Source organism: Phalacrocorax aristotelis, chromosome 1 (genome assembly GCF_949628215.1).
Source record: "Phalacrocorax aristotelis chromosome 1, bGulAri2.1, whole genome shotgun sequence".
Taxonomy (NCBI): Eukaryota; Metazoa; Chordata; class Aves; order Suliformes; family Phalacrocoracidae; genus Phalacrocorax; species Phalacrocorax aristotelis.
This window is the reverse complement of record NC_134276.1, coordinates 202,639,937-202,664,369: the sequence shown is the minus strand read 5'-3', so window position 1 is coordinate 202,664,369 and position 24,433 is coordinate 202,639,937. Positions and strand designations below refer to the sequence as shown.

Here is a 24,433-nt window from a genome sequence, read left to right as displayed (position 1 = left end):
TTATTGTAACTAATCTCAACTTTTATCACATAGAATTATGCAGAATTACTTCACACAGTTGTTCTGGAATGTTGGTAAGAGCATTTTGGTGCAGCTCCAGTTTCTCAAGATGTTCCAGATGACTAGTTAAGCAGCTATTCTGGCTGATGGCATCAATGTTCTCCAGCTCATTTGATGAAAGATCTAGTGATTTAATATATTCTTTCTCTGAGATCAATGAAGAAAGACTGTCTGATGGTCTTATATGTGGTGAAAATTTTGAGATGCTTTCTATTAAAACAAAAACATGGGAAAAATAGCATGATTTCATTTACCATGTCATTAAAATTAAGATCAATGAACTTGGGATCTAGAGATGCAGAAGACAGTGAATGTTTGGATATTGATTAAGATCCAAATCCAGGAAGAATTCTATTAAGGGACAGAAATCTAGAAGACAGTAGGGAAAAGATGGATGTTTATGCACTGTACAACAGAATTATCTTTTGAAAGCTAATAAGGGCACTCATGAAATTTCATTGCCTGTTTAATTTGACAAAAATTATTTGTGAAGCCCAGAAAAAAATTCCCTAGATATGCATTATTTGTACTCTAATGTAGTATTTCCAAAATGTATCCTCCACTTTGTAAGCAAATAGATAATCTGACTGAAATCCTTGCATGCTATGCTTGTGAAAGCATTAAGGATGAAAAATCTGTTATATATGTTAAACTGTATAATTTACTTACTGAGGGACTCATCTGAAGGCAAGAATGTTCTTCTTTGTTTCACTAATGGCTCATAATCTGAGCCAGGTCCCTGGAAAATCCCAGAAGAGAGCAAAAACCAGTTATGGACATAGGCAGATATCTGAAGTGATCTGAATTCAGCAGATTTCTTTTTATTGTGGTTTCTTTTTTATCAGAACTTCCAGGGGGAACACAAAGAAACTCTACATTTCAACTAAAAATAACAATGGGTTACATCTTTATAAAGCTTACTGGTCCATTTCCACAGAAACTGTGGACCTATTCACAAAGAACATCAGACCGGAAATCCAAGCAATTCACAAGAATGTGTACTTTTTATTGATGATAAACTTTTGCAGTTTACAGTGATCTGGAGCACAGTAATTTCACAGAAATAGAAGGAAATATTAAATGGCAACAGTGAGACAAGAGCCCATACGGTTACATGACCCTTCCTAACACTTGATTATTAACAATTTTGCAGGGGCAACACAGATGGACTTATAAAAAGCCTGGAATGGATAAGGATCTGACTTACCACAGAGTATGAATGTCGTGGCAAAGTAGGAGAACCTCTCTGAAATGCCATTTCCCTACAATATAAGTCAGCAGCTGCAATGGAATTGGACTTCTTTTTTGTATAAAGTGAACCTTCACTTCCTAGTACAATACGATAACACAGGAGGACAAAGAAGTAAGAAAATGTATTTAAAGATGAGGCTCAGAATTCAACTGTAATAGAGACTCTGACATACAACAGAGAGATGCTTTTCAAAAGCATCAATATTGGCAGGTTCTCACTGGTTAATTTTGTGTGCAACAGGCCAAGAATGTTGTCAACATGTTTTAGAGTACATGGGCAATACTAACCTGACATGCTCCAAATATGACCTGCAGCTTGTTACATTGATGCTTCATCATTTAAAATTTCCAGCAGGTTGGGATTATTATACATGTTTCGTAACACATTTTTGTGCTACTGCAGTGTAAATAACTTCAAAATAGAAAAAGTTTGTATTTTAGTAGATAAATTTGCACTCCCACATTTATTGAGGATACCAAATGACACTCTGGCTTTGGTGATTTATCATTATCTGGACTCATTTAGTGGTTCTCTTCTCAAAGCTGCTTTTAAAACTCCTAATATCACTCCTGTTAGCAAAGCCTGTATTTTTTTACAATAATTTACATATGACTTAACAACTTTTCCATGTGGGACAACAAATAGTACCTATTGGTATTATATATCTCTGCTTCAGTCCTACAGAAATGAAAAATGGTGGTGAATGATGTAAAGGAAAAGAACAAAACAACCCCAAAATGCCTTAGGATTCTCTGATTCCAAAATTCAAATTATTCATCTGTGATGATTTTAAGTATCCAACGGTTCTAAAACAACATTAACATCTGACCAAACAAAAGGCATGTTGTAAATTAAGGCCACTTATTATTAAGTTACCAATATTATAGACAGAAATGCCATTTTTTATAAATGCCTTTTATAAATTAAAGGCATTCAGATTTCCTGACACCATTACCAAGAATGACGTTGGGCTGAACATAGACTTGTTAACAACATAGTCCTCCATACCAGACTTAGTTGTGCACACTTCATTTACAGACAACCCAGGGAACAGGGATCTCTAGATCACAATATACCTGACTTCATGATGAGACAAATTATACTCCTGAAGCACTTGATTTTTGCTATTGACTATAAAGGCAGCATACAAGAATAGCTCAGAAACAGACATCAAAATAGTCAATATCTAAATTTGGCTGGATGAATCTTAGCCTCTCTCTACAAGAAACTGAATGCATGAAGAACGAATTTTAAATGGATAACTGAATAAAATGCTTCAAGGTCCTAATTTTGTAGATAAATCACATACTTACTCATCATAAACTATTTTCCAACGTTACCACAAACAAAGTTTTACATAGAAGTATTTTTTTCATGGCAAGTGTTTTATCTCAAATACAAATATACTACTGATTTACAGCTATGGTGTAGCCCTGGTAAACTAGGTTGGGATTAAAAAAAAAAAAAAGAAAACAATTACCTTCACTATCAATATCATCACTCAAAGGAAAAACACTGTCCACTAATGGGTCAGAAATGAAATTCCAATCATAGTTTTTATCCACTCCATCTTCAGATAAGTTTAGATCAGAGGTGGCTCTTGACCTATTTTCTGAAATATTCTTCATCTGGAATTTAAGCACCATTCTTGCCAGTGCAGAACCTGCATCTGTATGTATGAGAAACCGAAAAGATAGCATATTCTCCAAAATATCCAAATAGCTTCAAAGAAATAACGGAAATAACTTGATTTATTTTCAAGGTTTGGTGGTCTTTCTATAACCAGCTGAATGCTATGAAAAGATCCTCAACCGAAGGTCTTGATTTAAAACACTTATATAGTACCATCAAGAGATATTAACACATTTCATATAGCAAATTGTATACATACTCACTTTGTTTTCGTATTGGAGTAAGTTTATCTGGGAACAAAGGAATAAGCCAGGAAGGCTCCAGTCTCCCAATACCAAAACCTCCAAGACATATACTGCTGTTGGCAACATCAAGGCTAAGCTTCTTTAAGAGCAAGCTGATGATTTGGCTATCTCCTCTCTTTATGCTGATGGTTAAAGCACTCCGAACATCCTGCTCTCGAGCACCATTGGCTAATAGCAATTCCACCAATTTAGGATTATTTCCTTTCTCACAAACCTAACGGGGAAAAGCAATTAAAAAAATTTACGGAAGGCACTCAAACAAGAGCACAGACTGCATTAAGAGACTTGTCTCAAATTCAGTTTAAATGTATTTTTAGGATCATGTATCTTTTTCAATTACACAATTCCCTACCCCTCAAAGCATATGCCTGCCTAAGGCATCTAAGCACTAACTCCCATTTTCCTGAAGTCTTTGCCCAAAATGTAACAAATGCCTGAGTTCTGTAACTGTAATTTCTGCCATGAGTGCACATAATCTCCAGGCGAGAATGAATGGTAATTTATGGAGCTTCGTTATGTGGTCTATGGCAACCCCATTTCTTTATCTGTTCAGTGGAAAAAGACACTTAGGGGTTATTTTGCCATGTCATCTGGATATCAGATGAACAGGCAACAATAGTGAGACTCATCAAGTCTTGCCTAGTGCTAGGGAGCTCAAGTCCACTGGCTTCAGTCAGCTTTACTCTTTCCAATCTCTCAGCTTGCATCGCTACACAGAGCAGTGTTGGCTGTGAATATTACAAATTACTACAAATTTAGAAATATTTCCAGTTACTTAAATATTTCCACTGTGGTTCACTAACACAGATTTGCCTACCTCAGACTCCATGGATGGATGGTCTGCTCCAACTCAGCTGTGCTTTATCGCCCAGCCAGCTCTGCCAGCAGAAGTGAACACTAGGAAATTCATTTCAGGCAGTACTGATGGGCTTATCTCAGACCATTTAAAACTTTGACACTGAATCAAAATTAAGAAGTTCTCATACACATAATTTCTCAAAAAAGTTTTTAAAGGCAGTCACATTTAGCAAGGAGCGCTTATAAGCAGGTAGGAATGGCCTCTGTGTTGGAAAGGCTGAATCCAGATGAGATGTTTGCCTATAGCCTTATTTAAGACACCAACATATTTCAAATAGTTGATGCTTTGGATGTGACCACTGCCTGGATAAAGCTCTTTGCAGCTAGTGTGACTGCAGGCATTCCAAGATGTTACATTACTTTAGCTGTGTTGATAAAAAGTCAGAACTCTAACCAGAACAGATAAATCATCACAAAACCTGATGACTATACTAATCTTTAAGTACAACACAAAGTAAAAAAAGTCCACCATGCCAGGGCAGACATTTTGGGCAAAGTCTTCTTTGCAGGTGTAGAACAGAGAGGGACTAAGCACACTGAAACCTATCTATGCACAGTCATGCTTTCTGGTCCATCTGTACTTTGGCCTCACAGAGCTTGGAAAGAGCTGAATATGGAATATCAGCTCATGGACTGGGCTGTAATGGGCTTGATGCCATCTGTGCCTGATTAGTTCAGAAAAAAAGACTGGGAGTCTGCAAATCTTGAGCTTAAGTCCTCCCCTCAAAAATACTCCAATACTCCAACTAAGGCTAAGTCAGTACTTGACTGAACCCAGGTCTGCATGTGAACAGGGTAAACAATCAGAAAGCATGGACTTTAAAGTGAACTTGTGTGGGAACATTCTAGATGACAGTGACCCTTTGAGCTTCAGTAAAGTGAAGGGTGTTTCAATGAACGTCAGACTGAACCTGAAGTCACCGTAAGTAGCAATGATTAACACCGCTCAGGTCACAGTTAGATTGCACTGGGTATTGCTGCTGTGTTCTGTCAAATATATATTTACATGAAAAGAGAGAGGAACCCAAAAGCACAAATTTTAAAGCAATAAAACTATATATAATTCCATATATTACCTGATAGATCAAAGAGTTTGTCTTTGTCTTCTTATTAATATCAGCTCCCAATAGAAGTAAACATTCAGCCATTATACTATTGCACTCAATACATGCTTTTTCCAGCATTGTATTTTTTAAATCATCATTTTCAGCTATTTTAGCAAAACATTTACAACACAGGCTTTGAAACTGAATGGGAAGACAAACAGTCAAAGTTAGGACAAGAAAAGCATGGAAATTTTTCAGCTGTGGAGCTGTCAAAACAGAGAAGATACCTGTCGATCTCGCTGGTCAGTGAAACACATAGACATCTGGTAGAAAATGACTGTGTCAAATGATTCATGTACCAGCAACTTTGCAAAACAAGGTGACAAACCAAGAATTGACAAGATTGCATGAAATCCCTATGAACACAATGAGAAGATTGAAATAAGTGCGGTGTTAAAAAGTATCATTTTAAAACAGGTCGTGCAACAAAATAAAATTTCAACCAAAAGATATGTACTTTAATTTTTTTTTGTCTTGCTTTTAAACATGCAATAATTCACAAATTGGAGAAGATCAGGGGAGTAGGCAGAATACCTGGTGTCTCTGTGTTTATATAGCTGTAGTTTCACGCTTATTTAGCTGACCCACTGTCATGGTTTTAGCTGGGATAGAGTTAATTTTCTTCACTGCAGCTGGCATAGTGCTGTGCTTTGGACTTAGTATAAGAATAATATTGATAACACACTGATGTTTTAGTTGTTGCTAGGTAATACTTGTACTAGTCAAGGACTTTTCCAGCCTTTCATGCTCTGCCAGGTCCACAAGAAGCCGGGAGGGGAGGGGGCACAGTCAAGACAGCTGATCCAAACTGGCCAAAGGGATATTCCATATCATAAGACATCATGCCCAGTATATTAACTGGGGGCGGTTGGCTGGGGGAAGCAGCAATCGCGGCTCAGGGGTGGCAGCGTCAGTTGTCGGTGGTGAGCAGTTGCATCACTTGTTTGTTTTTTTTTCCCTCCTCCCGAGGTTTAACCTCTCTCTCTCTCTCTCGTTATTTTCCTTTTCATTATATCATTATTATTATAGTATTTTATTTTAATTTAATTATTAAACTTTTCTTATCTCAACTCACGAGTTTTCTTACTTTGGCCCTTCTGATTCTCTTCCCCATCCCACAGGGGGAGTGAGCGACCGGCTGCGTGGTGTTTAGTTGCTGACTGGGGCTAAACCATGACACCCACTTAAACAGATATAAGCTGACACTTTGAAAAGCCAAATTATGCACCATAATATCTGACAACATCCTGCCTGCCAGTGAAAAATGTACTTGTGATTTCCTGAAAATGAACAGAGGAAACAATCTCCTTCTAAGGATATGGGATGAAGAAGCTCTGTAATCTTTGGATTTGAAAAAAATACATAGGCTAAATGAAAAACTTAACAGGTATTTCTAAAAACTAAAAAGAAGTACAAAATTATCTCACGATTCTACAAGTAAGTTCACCTAGAAGGGTGAACTGGGTAAATTACAGACTCTTTGTCCAAACCTAATTGAGACTAAATCACTTAAGTAACTTCCTTATTCCACCACATTATTTTGATTTCTCTCCACACTGGTTGCTCAGCTAAACTTGGAAGGGTTCGGGGAAAAAAAAGCAGTAAAGAAGGGAGGCTGTACTTGTGATATTTTCATACTGAAACTGATCTGAAACAGAACTACAGAAACTCTGAGGAAGCTGATCTCACAGGGAAGCTCCATTCCACTGCAAAAATGAAACTGGCAAAAAACAGGGAAAGCTTCTGAAGCAGAGGAAACAGAACTTTCACACAGGGAGGACTGAACATGTGTTTGCAGACAGAATAAGAACTCTCTGTCCATACTGAGAAGTAGATCCAAAGTCCGACACAGTATTCCAGTAATACCTTCCTTAAATGCAGCATTCCTACACTGAGCTTATTGCTGGTGGCAGGGCTGGGAGCTAAGTTACTTTCTATTAATTTTCAAAGAAGGGCAATCAATACTATAACAATGGTTAGTTGATTAAATGGTAATATTATTAAATGGTTGCCTGAATGATGGACCATAACTGAGAAATTTGTTCTAGTCTGCAGATATCAGAAGTCTTAGATAAACACCTAAACCTATGCTTACACATTCTGGGTTGAATGTATGCCCCCAATAAAACCATCCCTATGGCAAACATATGGGTTTAATTATAAAGGCTTATACTAATCTAGTAATTGTAATAAAATCAAAATGAAGTAATTAAAATAAGGAATTATACTTAAAATATAACTACATTAAAATAATTTTCTAAGGTTTTGCCTTTCACTTTCATCTTTCCATGTAGAAATAACACATACGTGTATCTGGATTTCAGCGACCTCTTTAAATCGCCGCAGGGTGGAAACCAAAACTGTTGACAGGACATGCATAGTTGCAATACACAAACTCTTTCTTGTAATCAAAGAACGTAGAAGGCTCAAACCCAAACACTGTATGTCTAGAAGAAAAAAAGAAAGATTAATAATGCTGATTATTCAGACATTCCGAGTGGAATAAACCCATGACCTAAGTAGTGTTATATTACTAATATTCCCGAAAGTTATTTGCATAAGCTGTTTCAGGGCCAGGCATAACTACAAAGTGGATAGACATGAAGACTATGCAGTACTGCAGACTTTTCTTGCCATGTAACTTACAGCACATCCAGTACTAAAAAGTGTAGTAGATAACATAGCTTCTATGGTTATCAGCCCCTCCTACTACATCATTAACATTCAACTAACAAAATACCTTCCCTACCTTGTTCATCTGGATACATCTGTAGGGTGTGAAGCACAGTGTCAGTAGCTCCTTGCTGGGTTAAAATTTCTAGTGCACCAGTGCACTCAGCTACAGAAGCAAGTAGTTTTAATCCACACTTCTGAATGTTAGGATTTCCAATAAACTAATGGAGAAATGAATATAAAATCAGATCAAGATTGTTCTGCTTAAAATGGCAACAGAAGAGTTGCTTGTTCTTGAAGTCGTTCTTTAAGAACAGTGATTGTTGTTCTTAAAGTATGTGAAATTACAGCTGATGTGACAATAAATAACTACAATCACAATTTCAAAAAGGTTTCCTTTTCAAACATCAGTTTCAACCGCTCATAACCTCTCCAGATTTTCACCTTTGATTCTGAAAATATTCCCTAGCTAGTTTTCTAATGGAGAGTGGGATTCTTTTTCTTCAAAGTTTCAGTACAACCATTCACAAGTTCACACCACTTTTGGACAAGGACAGTGAGAAAATATATTTCCTTTGTGGTTAAAAAGGAACAAAAATGGGGTTTCTTTGAGAACCAGCACAAGTGATAGACATGGTGGCAACTGAAAAAAATATGAAAAGAAAAAGATATGAAGCAACATACCTATTACTACACCCCATCAAGGTTTTAAAAGCTTTGGGTTTAGTTATATAGCAATTCAATAGGTTATTTGTGATTATTTTTCCCAGTTCCCCTCCATTTCTAGATGGAGGAAACCTAGATGAGGCCTAGATCTGAAAACGTGCATGGCTGTTACAGTGACTTGCAAATCTGCAAGTGCTGTCAAATTTCTGTGGGGCCATGCCCATCTTCCTCCTTATTCCTTCTCTAGTTTTTCGTTAAAGTATGTTAATTTCTAGCCCTTCTGGCTGATATTGTAGCACCTTAAAACACAAACCAGCTGGGTCAGAAAAAGCAGTCAGGATGGTCACAAAGCACTGGAGACTGTAATACATACTGAAGCAAAAATTATTTTGCCTCCCTTGTTAACTCCTATATGCTATATCTTCAGGCCAATAAACATCCTTTAGACACTCTAGCACTCTTTTGCTGACACATTATTTCCTCTGACTTTTACAATAAATGTGAGAGACGCAAATTTCCTTGACTGAAGGTGCTTGGCAAGCCTAATTGCTACATCCATTTTGATTGTGGTCATGTGAACCTTGTAAACCTTGTGGAGGTGGGATTCTTCTGAAGGCCATGGAGTTAAACCTTTCTTATCACTAGGATTTAAGGTTATTTTGCTGTGCAAAGTGCCCAGTTTGGCCTGCTTCAGCCTTTCACTTTTCAGCTTCCCCTTCAAGGCACTGTGATCATTTTGTTTTCCAGTGGCTGGAAAAAGTTATATGATTGAACAGGAAAAGAATGGAGACAACTGAGAAACACTGTTCTGCCGAAAGCAAAGGAGTATGTATCCGTGAAAGCCATATTAAAGAACCACACGGTTCTATGTGTAATTGAGGTGTAGGTATGAGGACATCTTAAATGTATAAACTAGCCCATTAAAAACTCACAAATAAACTGTATGCTTGAAAAAAAATTAGCCTTGTTTTTATAAATATCCTTTAGAGTTACTGTATAAAGGATCATCTGATACACTCCAGAACAGAAAGTAAGAAGAAACCCCAAATGATAAATGAAACTCAGGAGTTAAGATTAATTCTATCAAATCAATACAAACATCAACGTGGAACTAAAATTTACAAATGACTCACCACTGCAAGTGTAAAATAGTGACAAAATTCATTCAAATAAATCTTTAACTTTACCCTGTTCAAAGCATTAAGCACCAACGAATGAGTTCCCTCCAACAGACACTGGCTTTTAATGACTTTTACTGTAAGTGCAAAAGCAGCATCTCCCACATCTCTGGAAGAACCATTCTGGTGTTCATTCTTTGTATCTGCAACAATGGAAACAGCCTTCCTCAGAAGAACAGATTTAATATTCTCCCCAGTATCAACCCAATATTATTAACCCAATACTACAAAACCAATTGAACACGCAGGCTTTAACAACTGACTCAGAGGGCACATTTCAGATCTTATGACATTTTCAGAAAGCTGTAGTTACAGAGACTGGGGTCCCTCCAGATTTACACTGTCATGTGAGTACACTGTGTTTGAAATGACAATTTCACCAAAAAACCTGAAAACCTGAAATCAGTCTGCATATTAGCCAAGTTACTAGTTTCAGAGTTATTGGCTTTGTAAATGTTCAATTAAATTGTTGAGGAATACTTGCAAAAAGTTGTTCTGAAAAAGAATCAGTACCACATATCTGTACTCTCACGCTTAATATCAGAGGAAAAAACAGGATATACAACAGTAAACTGATAAGAAGAGTTAAAACTTTCCCAAAATTCTATTAAAGGTATAGAACTAAAAAACCATATTTCTCCCACTGCAGATTGCCTTTAAAGAGGTTTCTTTTTAGAAAGGAATTTCCAAGCTAGTCAGTTTAGCTTCTCCTTTTCTGTAGAAAATAGTATACTGTTGCTGTACGCTTCTATGGGAGAACTTATCTTGGGCCGCATATCTCCGGGACACAGGGCTCTACCCACCCTGGGGACAGTGATGCACAGACATCAATATGATGGATACAAAATGTCCGTTTATTTAGCTGCGTCACACGCTTATATAGCTCTTGCGCTTCCTGTTCCTGCCACTCCTATGGGGAGGAGTCTATCTTTCTGTCACAGCCGTGATCTTCCGGTCACCAATCCCTGTCTATTCCCCTACAGTATACAATAGTATATTTCATATCTTTAAATCATTGTCTTTATTTTTTGGTGTCAGAGGTCCAATTTTTATGTTACTTCCAAGAGATACTATTAAAACAATTTTTGTGGTACAACAATGTTGATGTTGATCTGTTTGCTCTCACTTAAAGGGTATCCATAATGAAAATACACAATCACAGCGATAGCTCCACACTCATTCCTGAATTAATGGAGCTAACATTTCACTGATGAAATCAAGGGGAAATCAGCAGAGATTATTTTGTTCTGTTACCTTTGATACCTCAAAAGTTTTCCTCCACCTTGTATGTTCTTAAAGAGTTAGAGCTACTCTCAGCTATGTATAGAACTCCAGTAAATTTTTTGAAGTCCCATTAAAGGCTGCCTCATTAGATAAGACAGACTAAAACCCAGCTATCTAATTCTATTCTCTGATGTGGTGTATGATGCCACATCGATTATATTTTTGGATGACTTACCAGGCATCATAAAGTGTAAAAAGACTCGAAGTGCTTCCAGTTGTAGAGTGAGTGATTTTTCATGTTTCCTCATGGCTTTTACAACTTCTGATGCAGCTACTGTCATTACATCCAGATGAAGGAAACTGAAAATATTGTTTATAAAATAAATAAAAAGGATGTATTTCTAAATTTTACATGTATTTGCTTCCTTAATTAACACTGTGTGATATCCCTTTAGAACACTGTAAATCTGGTTTGAGCTACAAAATATAAATTAAACTATGGTGCTTTTCTTCATCATAGCTAATATTTTATTTTCATGCCATTCCATGAATTCAGTAGGTGTAATTAATGCCACTCCAGACTACTGAGAGGTAATTTTCAATCCAGTTTGTAACAGTGATACACAGAAATTATAGTGTTTAATTCAGAGTGAATGGTGGATTCATATATTTCACTTTGATTCCAGTCCAGATGTGTGAAAAGATACATCTTCCTTAATCCAGTGCTCTGCACCTGTCATAAAGTACTGATGAATTGTCAGACACTTGTAGAATAAACAGAAAAATATCTATCACGTTAGGTTTTAAACTTGAAGAAAGAATAATCTCCATGTCATTAGCATTCCTAGAAATGGTAGTAGTCAAAGGCCACTAATTCAGTTTTAAGGTTATTTTCTTCTTTCGTTTTCTAATACTTTTTATTCCTGTGAACATATTTACGGAAGTTTTGAGTTTTTCTTTATAAAATGAAATTATACATCAGAAATTCTGTGACTATATCTTGAGTCTGTCATTTTTTCACAGACAGCTTTGCATATATAAAGGTTTCAGGGAACGCTGGAAAAACTTGGCAAGACACTTGGAATCATGTTCCCACCCTGTGTATCAGTATTTATGAGTCACAAGTTTGTTTTCCAGTCATGTTCTAGAGCATTTGCAAAAGCCAACACAAAGGTAATATCAACACAATGTTATTTTAATAATCAGAGTTAATACTGTGGGCAATTTCTTAGCTCTCAATGAAATTCAGTGTGGCTAACAGGAGGGGAGACCACCTATGGACAGTCAATTCAAACCTCACTGGTCAAGAACCACGAAGGGAAGAACATGCACCTGCCTACCTGGGCATTTGGCTTACAAAGTCCAATGCCTTGAACAAGACTATTAGCCTGTGGTCAATTTTAATATCAGTCAAAGAGTCAATAACTTAAATGTAATCAATTACAGCACTGAATCTCACAAACCTTCACTTTGGAAGTTGCCACGTATTTCTAAGTATATTACCTTCCTTCGAAAACATGATTCAGAATTCTGCAGGCACTTTCAGCCACTTCAGGAGAATGTGGATGTTTCCTCATTATATCCAAAACATTCATGTGTATTCCTTTAGCCAAAAGTGTCTTCCTAATACCTACTACAACACAAAATAGCAAGCATCCTGTAAGTAAATCTTTCTCTTTATGTATAGTTCTCAAAAACAACAGAACTGCTAACTTTTTCCCCCTTCTTTTGATTTTTTCCCTCACCAAATACACGTTATATAAGTATAAAGTAGAATAGGATACAATTTGAGCTGAAGCTGACTTCTGTTTGCATAGCTGAATCAGATGCATTATAATTCCTGAATGCCTAATACATTTAAATACATCTACTATTTTTACTTACAGAAAGTTAACTTAAAGGAAGGATATTGTACAGCTGTACTTTTATTTTCAAAAATGTTTATTCTTAAACAATTTTGCCTCCTAATTTCACTCTGTGATCATGTAGGAAAGCCAGAATTTAAAACTTTCAAATAACCTTCTAACTTCCAAAATGAGGCTTCAAAAATGAAATTCTATTTCTTCACTCTATTCACTTTGTTAATTCATTTTTTAAAAAATTCAAATAGCCAAGCACATGTTGTAGCTATAACTTTAACCAATACAGCTCTGAACACTTTCAAATATTAAAAAATATTTAAATATTTAAAATATTTTATTATTTATTTTAAATATTTAAAAATCTAAAAATAAAAATTCTACATTATCATGGTGACTACCACCAATTCTTGTCATTCCCATGTCAGTACATCTATTTCAAATGGCTAATTCAAGCAATATTGCATTGTGCCAGAGGGTTTTACAAGGTTCCTTATGTCTATCATTTCTGGTGTAGGCACATTTGTTTAGGGGGAAAAAAGAAAAAAAAATTTTGCTTTAGATTTCCAATGGGAATCAGAGGACCACTTGTCAGTAACATGTTATGAAAGTACCTGGTATAATATATGATAACAGTATGCATACATTTATGAGATCTATTTATTGATATAGATACATATCTATCTCAAAAATAACTATAAAACCTTTTCGTTGTTAAGTTTTATGTACGTGGACGGCTCAGTCACCTAGTGATATGCTCATAATCTAGTGAAAATGCTTTCTCACCTAGAGAAAGGTAATTAACTGCTAGTCTTTATCTTTCCATCTAGCCAGTGGTTTTCAATGTGCAGTCGACAAACCAATTGAGGTCCATAACCATTTCAAAGGGTTCTGGGAAACGTATCTAATAAAAGCAGGCCAACCATCAGTAGGCTGAAATACTCCACCCAGGGGTCCACATCTCCACTGAAAAATTTTGAGGGGGTGTGCAAATTGAAAAAAATTAGGAAACCATGTTAGGGACACAATCAGGACTAAAGCAATCTTGAAAACTGTAATGCACATGCCTAACTTTTTGCACATGATTTGATTTACTGAAGTCAACAGGACCGCTCAAGTCCCCTGTGTTACGCAAGAAAATGGTATTTGTCAGGCTGTAATCCTTATTCACGTGAGTTTCAACAAATGCTGTTCTTGACAAAATTCAAACATGTGATAAATATTTAAACAAGTGTACAAAGAGAACACATTCTTTCCATGTCTCCTGCTCCAAAAAATAGCAATTGCAACACATAAACTGGCAAAGAGCTCTTTACTTCCACATACTCTCTTTGATACTAGCCAACAACAGCTTTTTCAAAGAAAGGAATAAACTTACTAAACACAACAGCATAATATTCTAATCAGAGGGAATATTGTATTCATAAGACAGGACACTAAATATTCTGTGATATTACAGCAATCACTTTCTGCTGAATTAGAAATTAAAGACAATTAAGTTCTCTTACTGTTTTGTTGTGACAATATTGCCAAGGTACTAGCAGCTGCCTCAAACACTTCTTTTGATGAGGAGTGCATCAGCATGGAGAGCATCACTGCTCTGTCTATTGGGAACCTTTCACAGAGAGAAACAAATCACTGCACATTGACCATAATAAGCAGTTACTTCATAACTGTAGTTCAGTTTCCTAAAAAGGTATTAAGCGACATAATTAAATTTTCAGATGATTGTACTTGGCTTCTAATATTTTTCCAGAGCAACGGCTGACAGAAAGTCCTTTGCAAACTATGCATATTAGCCTACTCTGAATCTCACTGAATTCACTTGGAACCATGATTTTCATGTAACCTGAGGTCCAGAAAGGGGTCCAGAAAAGGGGTGCAAAGCAGGTTTGCTAGAATTTGAACAATTAAAATTTTATGCAACTCTGAGAAACAGTTTAAGTAAATGTAAGTCTGTGTCTTATCCATGCCTCGATTCTCCTTGATGAGGCAGCACCTGCTCTACTACGTACGCCCTTTAATTTGATTTGTGGGAAAATGAGCACTGCTTTTCCATATTCCTCATGTACCAGATATCTTAATCTTCTCTATTTTCCCTACTCTTACATTCTTTAATCCTCCCTATCCTTGTTGCAACTGAAGAAGAAATTCCTTGTGAACTGTAAAAATTAGCTCTATTAGACTGTGTTCCAACCCTTTAATAAAACACTAGCAATTTTGCCTGAGTCAAGGTTAGCACACTTTTCAAGAAAGAAACCTTCCCAAGTGTTGTTGATCACCATGCATTTCATCATATATTAGAAATCAAGAACTAAAAATAAAAATAATTGAAACATGAGACCCCAGGTGGCCTAGTAATAGGCTTTCATTTTTTTTCATTTCCAAAAACAACAGTTCCAGTTCAAGATATTAACACTGACTGATTATCTCCATCTCCAATCTTCTCATGCAGGTTGCGTTGATACATAAACAGATTTTTCAGAGCCCAACATGCAGCCTCCTATAAACCAAGAGGAGACAAAAATATAAAGAAAATGTGCCTTTAGGATATCAAAAATATAAGAAAAAAATTCAATAGTTTGACTGTTTTTAACCCCTTGACAAAGGTACATGGTGCTTTACGTAGAAATACAAGGTGTGGACTGTCACATTCTTTATAGTTGGGATAGGCCTGAGTTACAACCATTCTCATTATTGGTTTTGCATTTTGATACCTATGTTAGGTCAAGATAAATTTTTCTGTTGATGGGCCTGTGTCTTGCTGCTGTAGACAGAAGAGCTACATAAACAACAATCTTTGGATGGCCAAAGTTTCAGGTAACAAGTCTCAACTACCTATATTTGATCCAAAGGTACAACTGAAACCAGCTGAGGTGAACAAAGATAAGAAAGGCAAGAAAGGTAAGATTGATTCTACATCTAATCCAGTGCTTAAGGCCTTGTTTGCCAAAAGATATGCTGGAGAAAATGATGCTGCTAAACGTTTTAATACATAATGCAGCCTTTCCATACACCCATCATCCAGAAATTCTCACCAGTACATCTGTGTTTTTCCGGTGACGTTCTAATGCTCTGTAACATGCTTCCAACCAGCATAATTTCTCTTCCTCTTCCTCTTCTTTTCTTTCCTCTAAGTCTCGGTTTAAGAATATTGTTTCAGCTTGAAATATAAAATATTTACATTAAATTCTTATCGTGAAAACATAACACTTAAGTCTTAACCTTCCTGTACTCATGGAGGTGCTCACATTGCTTGTGTGTGAAAACCAGTGGAAGGATTAGCCTGTTCTTGGAAGGGAGAAGTCTTTTGACATAAACTCTATGTCAGATTTGGAAAATGTCTTTAAGGTTATAAAGGGATTAAAAACCTTCATTACAGTGTAGTAAATGATTTAAACTTATTAACTTAGTACTTAAAAAGTACGTAGTTACAGATCAGTCAATGCTCAGGTTCTGAAAAGACCTGCACATAGTTTTTTGTTGTATATTTACATACAGAATACCACAGACATAAAATATAACTGTGATTTATTTGCATGTAACCACTTACCACAGAGCCATCTACGCTCTGAAGCAGTGTCATTAAAAATGAAATGCAAATTTCAGTTACTAAAAGAGAAATATCTGGTCCCAGAAAGTGCAACAGAATATAAAAGAAATAAATTTATACCTGTGATTTTTCAGCATTTAAGGAAAAAAAAAGAAGTATCAACACTGACCATAATATCTGAGTCTTACTGGAGTGTATACTGATTTCTATTCTTTGCTGTTTTGTGGACTCTTAAACAGCATTTCTACTGACTTTTGTATGGAACGATTACTCAAAGACTAAGAAATGATCCATAGCTTTTTGCCTCTAGCTAAATAACTTTGTTTCAAAAAAATACCTGGAGTGTACTCAAGGAAAAGTTTAAATCTTTTAATTGATTTCAGAACTCAAGCACAAGGACTGACTTGGTGTTGCTATCAACTACCAGAACATGAGTACTATCATAAAGGGCAAACACAGCATCAAATTAGTGGTGTTATCGCTAGAGATTTTATGTTAAGTAGGGATTATCCAATATTTGCCTATTAACAAAGAGGTTGCTTTGTGAAGATCTGTCAACATAACTTACCGTCTCTGAACACAGCCATGTCACAGTAATACAACAAACTGTAAGCACATAGGAAATCTAGCTCTGTCAAAGCTATCCTGCCTGAGGCTTTCATGCTAAAAAATGGAGTTTGAAATGATTACAGGAAATTACCAGTATAAAAAAGTTAACAAGTGGGCAGATAAATAAAGTAATTTATTTATGTATTTAGGAAGAGATTTACTCACTTAGAAGAGCTAAACAACTGAGAGCTGCTGCTTGTAACTTTGCATTTTCAGGGTACGTTTTAACAGCCTTCACAATGACTTCTGGAACCTTATGTAATACAAGGATATTGAAAAAATTTCCTGAAAATACACAAGATATTAAATGAATATAAACACATACCTGGAACTTTACATGCATTTAACATAAATTTCTCAGCACACAATGCACAAACTCCGTCTGTAGCAAACACTGGATTTCTGAGTACAGAGCTTGTCACAACAATGTTCTATTTGTGGAAAGAAGAGGTCAAGGATAAAAAAAAATTGTGATATAGATTCTTTGTGTTTTTTTTACAAAAGACTGACGTTTAATGCAAAATGAAGTGCACGCTGTCACCAAAATAATAAAAATACAGTGAGTGTATCACTTGCAGACTTCCTGCCAGGAAGCAAATCCAGTCCTAGTTTGAATTCCCGCAATGATTTGATTTATCTTATGAAGCAAGTGGCTTAACCCTGTTTTGCCCTTTGTTTTTGCCCTCCTCATTAAATATCAAGATCAGCATTATAAATATGGAATATGTACATTCTGGAGTAGCAGAAAGAACTACCTTTTGATGACAAATATATTTAAAGTGTAATTTTTATTGTAGGCTGTAAAGTCTTTCATATTATAGGTTGAATATAAGGAATTCTGCAAAAAGCACATGAAAATAACTTCCCCGTTTGTTGTAAAAACAAGTATCGTGCATAAAATAATACAGCAATACTCACTTTGTAAAACGCAGTTTGATAGCTATGGCTTCTGTTTTGATATTCGACTTTAACTTGATTAGTAAAAGTGAGAATCACACTATCAATGTGAAAGGTCAGATTAAAATCTGTATCAATGTTTCGCAAACCCTTCAGATGAGGTACGAAATTAAGAAGTCTCCATGTTTGAGCATCAAAAATATAATTGCATACAGAAGCAAAGCTAACCTAATTTCTTTCCCTCAGTTCTGGTCCTGAGTCCTATAGGTGCTGACTACCTTCAACGTCCAGATTTCTCACCAGAAGGCAAATACCTCTCCCAATGTTTTATGATTCAGTTCAGTTAGACCAAGTTAACAGAATGCTTAAGAACAGACTTTAAGGCAAGTCCTTTCCACATACATCATTCTAAAACCTTGAACTTAACACCTATTACAAGTGCAACTGGAAACAGTATTTTTCTTCTCATCCTGTAGTAGCACGGTCATGTTATATCAGCATTAGTGGTTCTTGCTGTATTTTGATGGAAATGGTATGTTTATGTAAATACATTCCTTACCTCATGAAAGTAATAATCTTAGGCTATGTGATGAATGTGTGACTTGTGGCTGGCCAAACAGGTATCAGTCAGCTAAAATTCTGATGACAGTCAAATCTAGGACAGTCATTACCAGGTGAGCAAGAATACATGACTGCGGTTTTGGAAGCTAGTTGATGCTGACTTTACCGTTTCACTGCCAGCTAACATGTGTTTAGGAAGACAGAGTCCATCAGAATAATTTGGGAAGCCACACTGGCTATATGGAAATCTTCCAGACTGTTTCCAGGAGCACCTATCAGTTTCACATCTGTTTCCCCAACTGTGTGGTGCTGTGAATGCCTCTTCCCATAACTCTCCTGAAGTGGCTCCTTATTAAGATGAAGGACATCTATTATGCTGAGTGATCTTGTGGCTGCTTTACTGCCACCATTCCTTGTTGGTCAGCATACACACGACAAATGTGTGACTGAAACCACGCCGGTTGCGCTTAGGGTAAGATCAAGGCACGTCAACAGAGCTGCTGTGTCCCCACAACCTGTTGCTGTGTGCCCATCTTCAGTTAGCCTTGCAGAGAAAACCATTCAAGGGTAACACCACCTCTTGCCAAAACCTGCAAATACCACCTCAGCGGCCACCACATTTTCCTGAAATCTTTATTCGCCTTTTCGAAGAGGAACTGGAAGTTTCTCTGGGTTGCACTCAAGTTTGATCTGTATTTTCTACAATATCTGCATGAAAAGCAGAAACAGATGGTGAAAGGATGGGACTGACTTTATTAAGGGGAGTTGTGCACTGGTACCAGCGTCTGCAGTAGCTTCAGGCCACCACCTGCAAGAATCAGGAAGTCTAACTCATGAAAAAGACCTTGGTTGAGTCCTTGATGAAGAAGAACCTGCCATGGAGTGGGGGCTGCTCAGGCAGCTATTCACAGTGTTTCTGTATGCAGCAGGGGAAAACATACTAATTTTCATTTGAACTTCCTATTATGTGGTCCTTGGCAACTGCTCAGATCAGCTTATTATAGCGGCAAGAGAGAGTACAGAGCTGCTAAGAGGTGCAACAAATCTCTTTTTGACTTTGCCATCATTTCTTTATGTGACACTAGCCTGTGTAAGCCCAGACAACAAAGTACTTTTGCCCAAGTCAAGGGAATTCCAGGAACCAGTGTTTTTTCACTGCTGCAGCATAGGGGGCCCCAAGACAGGCACCACAGCTGGGCAGGAATGAAGCATAGGTCTCTGAAGATAAATGCACTGCAAAAAGGAAAAACATAGTCTTGGAGAACACCTCCCAGGTAATTCAGTGGCACCAGTTTTTCTCACACATTCAGCATTGCCACTTCAAAACTGAAAACTAGAAGGAATTTTATTCCTTTCTATAGTAACTTTATACAGAATGGGATCTATTGATCTCCCATTCTCATCTTGTGCTTCTCCTGCTCTATTGTCTCATTTTTTTCCTCACTCTAGTGTTCAATGGCAGCTTCTGTCATTGTTTCTAATGTTTAACATAAAAGGATACCATATTGACCGTGGCCAGTGTTACCTCAGTATGTTTACATCATTAGAGACATGGAGCTATACACCACTCTGACAATTAACTGGAAGAGTAGTTCTCTTGTTGCCTGTAACACTTGCTGTCAGTTAACACCAACTCTTACACAGCCAGAGTAAGATGACTGTAAACAACTTAGTGAACTTACCCAATGTAAGCTTATGCAACAAACAGCAACTCACTTCCTGAACTGTTTCACTGTTGGGGAAACTTTTCATCATTTCCACTATAACATTGTAGCAGCGAACATTTCCAGACATGAGCACTTCAACATTGCTGGCTAAAAAAGAAACAGAAACAAAAATTGCTTCTGAAGAAAAAACCAAAACCAAACCCCATATTACAGAATAGAATCATAGAATTGTTTAGGTTGGAAAAGGCCTTTAAGTCCAATTGTCAGCCCAACACTGCCAAGTCCACCACTAACCACGTCCCTAGGCACCATGTCTACATGTCTTTTAAATACCCCCAGGGATGGTGACACAACCACTTCCCTGGGCAGCCTGTTCCAATGCTTGACAATCTTTGCAGTGAAGAAATTTTTCCTAATATCCAATCTAAACCTCCCCTGGTGCAACCTGAGGCCTTTTCCTCATTAGATTCTAATTCAGACTTTATTTACATAGATTTATTTAGAAAACTGGGCCTGTATTTCAGTTTTTCCCTTGCGACTTGAGAGAAAGTTGTAATTTTCCTCCTTGGTATAGAAACATTAATGACATTAATGACTACCAGCACTTGGAAATAAATCATTAAGTTTGGAGTCCATATTAATATTTATGGATTTATTCCATTCTGTATCAGGCTTTGTTACAGAAACCTCCTCACAAACTATTATTATGTAACATTTTTATTAAAGCTGAACAAGTTGTTTTATAAATATTAATTCAATCTTACAGATGGTGTTTATAACATGATTGCGATCAGGTAAACATTTTACAGTACTTCAGTAATATTCTCAGGGATATACAATTAAGAAGCAATTCAGAAATGTTTTTTTCCTAATAAATGTCATTTACTTGATTTAATAACATTTTTCTAAGTTTTACTTCTTTTTTGGGGGGCAAGTTAGCAGGTCATTCTTCCCATTTAAATTGGTTCTACCACAGGCCTATTGTGTACTGAGGGTACAGAAATATTCATCTAATGCTCCTGCAATATTTTGAAATTAATTGCAAATTCTGTACTTCACAGAATCACAGAAGGGCTGAGGTTGGAAGGGACCTCTGGAGGCCATCTTCTCCAACCCCTCTGCTCAAGTAGGGCCATCTAGAGCAGGTTGCCCAGGACCACGGCAAGATGGCTTCTGAGTATCTCCAAGGACAGAGATTCCACAGCCCCTCTGGGCACTCTGTGCCAGTGCTTGGTCACCCTCACCCTATGCAGCACCAGGAGCTGGACTCGATGATCCTTGTAGGTCTCTTTCAACTCAGGGCATTCTAATGATTCTAATTACTGCTTATTACGCAAGCCAGACACAGAAACCAACAGGATATTCACATGAGCCAGTAAAAAGACACAATGCATCCTTTCCTACTGAGGGCAGAGCTGTCCCACATAAAATAATTTAAGGCAAAACAGCATCATCGTAGTTAAAACACAATGTATGAAGGGATCCTTTCAATATGTCTATCCAGGGTATGAGACAGAATATGAATGCAAAAAGTCTTGGACAAAATCCTGGCCCCAATGAAAGAAAGGGAGTCCTGTCACTGACTCCAAGGGAGGTAGCTTTACTCTGCTGAGGTCTATAAACTTCCTTAATTGTTCTTTCAACAGCTTGGCTTTCCTGTATACAATGTAAGAGGAATATGCACAACTGTATTATTAAAGATAATTAGTCTTTTTAAAGCATCAGGAGATCTTCAAAATAATACCTCTCTGAATACTAAATAACGATACTCTGTAAGTTGGAAAAGCAAGCTCTGAGTGGGAAGCATTTCTGAAGCATTCTGTTTGATAGTGAAGGAAGGTACCTTGCACAATGCTTTAAGATGACAGCTATTTATTCAGGTCATTCTCAACTAAAAACACCTTTTTAAAGGTATGTTCCACAAAATAGTATTGCATCACTTCACAGTAAGTTATCATTTCACAGGTGACAATTATAAACATATTAAAATATTCAAAAGAATCTAAAATATTTTACTACAGAGAAACCACGTTTAAGTCCTGCAAGGACGAAGCAATGATACATTTGCAGGGAGCCTCCATTTCCCAGAACAAGCAGGAGAAAAGGAGGTAGAATGGATCTAATTTCATCTTAACCACCAAAACTTCTCACAAGAATTCACGAAGAGATCTGAGCACTCTATATGGTGATTCATCCCACCTGTAACAGATACCTCTCTTAGGGTTAGGTAAATTTCCTCTTGAAGTGTCTGTTCCTCCCCATAAACCAGAGGAGAAGCCTGGATGGCTGCCTATGATTACCATTTAGATGGCTAACATTCTGTGACCCATCCACCTCCATGGACTTTGGAGGACTTTCTCTGTTGAGAAGGACCTGGGAGTGCTGGTGGACAACAAGCTGACCATGAACCAAGAAGGCCAATGGTATCCTGGGATGCATTAGTGTGGCCAGCAGGTCGAGGGAGGTTATCCTCCCCCTCTACTCTGCCCTAGTGAGACCACATTTGGAATACTGTGTCTGGTTTTGGGGCCCCCAGTTCAAGAAGGACAGGGAACTGCTTGAGCAAGTCCAGTGGAGAGCTACCAAGATGATCAGGGGACTGGAGCATCTCCCTTATGAGGAAAGGCTGAGAGACCTGGGTTTGTTCAGCCTGGAGAAGACTGAGGGGGGATTTCATCAATGCTTACAAATATCTAAAAGGTGGGTGTCAGGACAATGGGACTAGGCTCTTTTCAATAGTGCCCAATGACAGGACAAGGGGCAATGGGCACAAGTTGGAACACAGGAAGTTCCAGCTCAACATGAGAAAAAACTTCTTTCCTGTGAGGGTGGCAGAGCAGTGGCACAGGCTGCCCAGGGAGGCTGTGGAGTCCCTTCCCGGAGACATTCAAACCCCGCCTGGATGCGTTCCTGTGCCCCCTGCTCTGGGTGTGCCTGCCCATGCAAGGGGGTTGGACAAGATGATCTCCAGAGGTCCCTTCCAACCCCTACCATTCTGTGATCCTGTGGGCAGCAAACCATCTTCTCATTCCATCGAAACTACCGAGATTTAAAAGAGTTCTTGTACCACCTGGAATAAACTCTTACCCTTCAATTTCTCATGACATATGAGCTGGAACAAAGTCTACATATGTATTAGTGAAAGAAGGCATAGTGAGGTACAATTCTTGACATAACTCATTTGGAATAGAGACTTGAACTTCAGGGTATGGGAAGACAAACATTTTACTACTGGAAAAGACAGAGCGTGTACTTACAGTGAATGATTTTGTCCATGGTACCCTTAAAGGAAAACATTTTCTTGCAGGTATTGTGGGTTGTCACAGACCAAGAGTATTAATGCTGGCAAAAGTAGCCTAGCTTTGCACATTCATGTACAAACTATCTTTGACTATTTTCAATCTTTGTTATCAGAAATGAGAGTGCTAACCCCAAAATAAATACCTACTTTAAAGCAGGTCTTTGTCATGCCCTTCTCTTGTTATAATTTGTGGAAGTATTTACTATCTTTAAAAGCACTTAAAATCTGGCATCCTCTTCCTTAGAAAATGGCAATAACTTCTGGGCTAGGGTAAAACTCTTTCTGCCTCAAGGACTACTTAATTGTTTAAACACAAACTGGAACAGCAAGAATTTTGATAAACAGAAACTGTATAGCTTGGAGTCTGATGAAATGTGGAACACTCCAGTCTAGTTCTTGTTCTGTGGCATACATGTGGCCAGCATGGTTGGTATAAAGCCAGACAGGATGTATGAGCAAGGCTTTATAAGGATTCATATCTGCAAGAGTACAACATTACGTACTTCATGGAAAACATGGAGAGCAGGACCCTGCTCCATGCTTGCCAAAATTGTGACTACCAGCAGGAAGTTGACAAGAGCTGCCTCTGTGTCAACAGATCAAGTTGCTGTCAACAAACTGACACAAATCATGAAGCATATTTCTCAGGATCTAATTTTGCCCACAACAGGGACTGCTGTTATCATGTGACAAGACATAATGAAGACATTTTCTTCTGGTCTTATTGCACAACACCTGAGGACAAAATAAGACTCTATAATATGTGCAGTGCTACCAGTGCTCCTGATTGCAGCCACCACTGAATGATCAGAGCAGGGTATCTGAGCCCAGATACCTCTTCTCAGCCCTGGCCACTGGATTTGTGTGGGCGATTTTCCCCTTGTGGAACAGCCTCTGCCAACAGTGTTCTTTAGCTGCTACCCAAACTCACTGAAGATTTATCTAGCCAATAAATATATCTTATTTTTCAAGCATTAAAAAAATACAGGGCAGTGTCTTGAGCTTTGACCTCTACAGCCATGATGAGCATCT

At 37.5% G+C, this 24,433-nt stretch overlaps 1 protein-coding gene across 4 annotated transcripts in view; it reads right to left on the bottom strand.

Annotated features, from left to right (window-relative positions):
• The window catches only part of LRRK2 (leucine rich repeat kinase 2), a 72,743-nt gene that overhangs the window by 34,971 nt on the left and 13,339 nt on the right, over nucleotides 1-24,433 (bottom strand). For all 4 annotated transcript variants that reach the window (XR_012658639.1, XR_012658638.1, XM_075081346.1 and 1 more), the window contains 17 exons: nucleotides 20,116-20,247; nucleotides 17,141-17,260; nucleotides 15,852-15,976; nucleotides 15,237-15,316; nucleotides 14,322-14,428; nucleotides 12,458-12,587; nucleotides 11,190-11,314; nucleotides 9,740-9,873; nucleotides 7,963-8,107; nucleotides 7,521-7,660; nucleotides 5,441-5,569; nucleotides 5,184-5,354; nucleotides 3,208-3,463; nucleotides 2,793-2,981; nucleotides 1,268-1,389; nucleotides 730-799; nucleotides 50-270 (listed from right to left, as the gene is read on the bottom strand). Coding sequence is in view for 2 of the 4 variants with exons in the window: in XM_075081346.1 (XP_074937447.1) it covers nucleotides 50-270; nucleotides 730-799; nucleotides 1,268-1,389; nucleotides 2,793-2,981; nucleotides 3,208-3,463; nucleotides 5,184-5,354; nucleotides 5,441-5,569; nucleotides 7,521-7,660; nucleotides 7,963-8,107; nucleotides 9,740-9,873; nucleotides 11,190-11,314; nucleotides 12,458-12,587; nucleotides 14,322-14,428; nucleotides 15,237-15,316; nucleotides 15,852-15,976; nucleotides 17,141-17,260; nucleotides 20,116-20,247 (2,396 nt within the window). In the remaining 2 variants the exon portion in view is untranslated. The remainder of the gene's footprint in view (nucleotides 1-49; nucleotides 271-729; nucleotides 800-1,267; nucleotides 1,390-2,792; nucleotides 2,982-3,207; nucleotides 3,464-5,183; nucleotides 5,355-5,440; nucleotides 5,570-7,520; nucleotides 7,661-7,962; nucleotides 8,108-9,739; nucleotides 9,874-11,189; nucleotides 11,315-12,457; nucleotides 12,588-14,321; nucleotides 14,429-15,236; nucleotides 15,317-15,851; nucleotides 15,977-17,140; nucleotides 17,261-20,115; nucleotides 20,248-24,433) is intronic.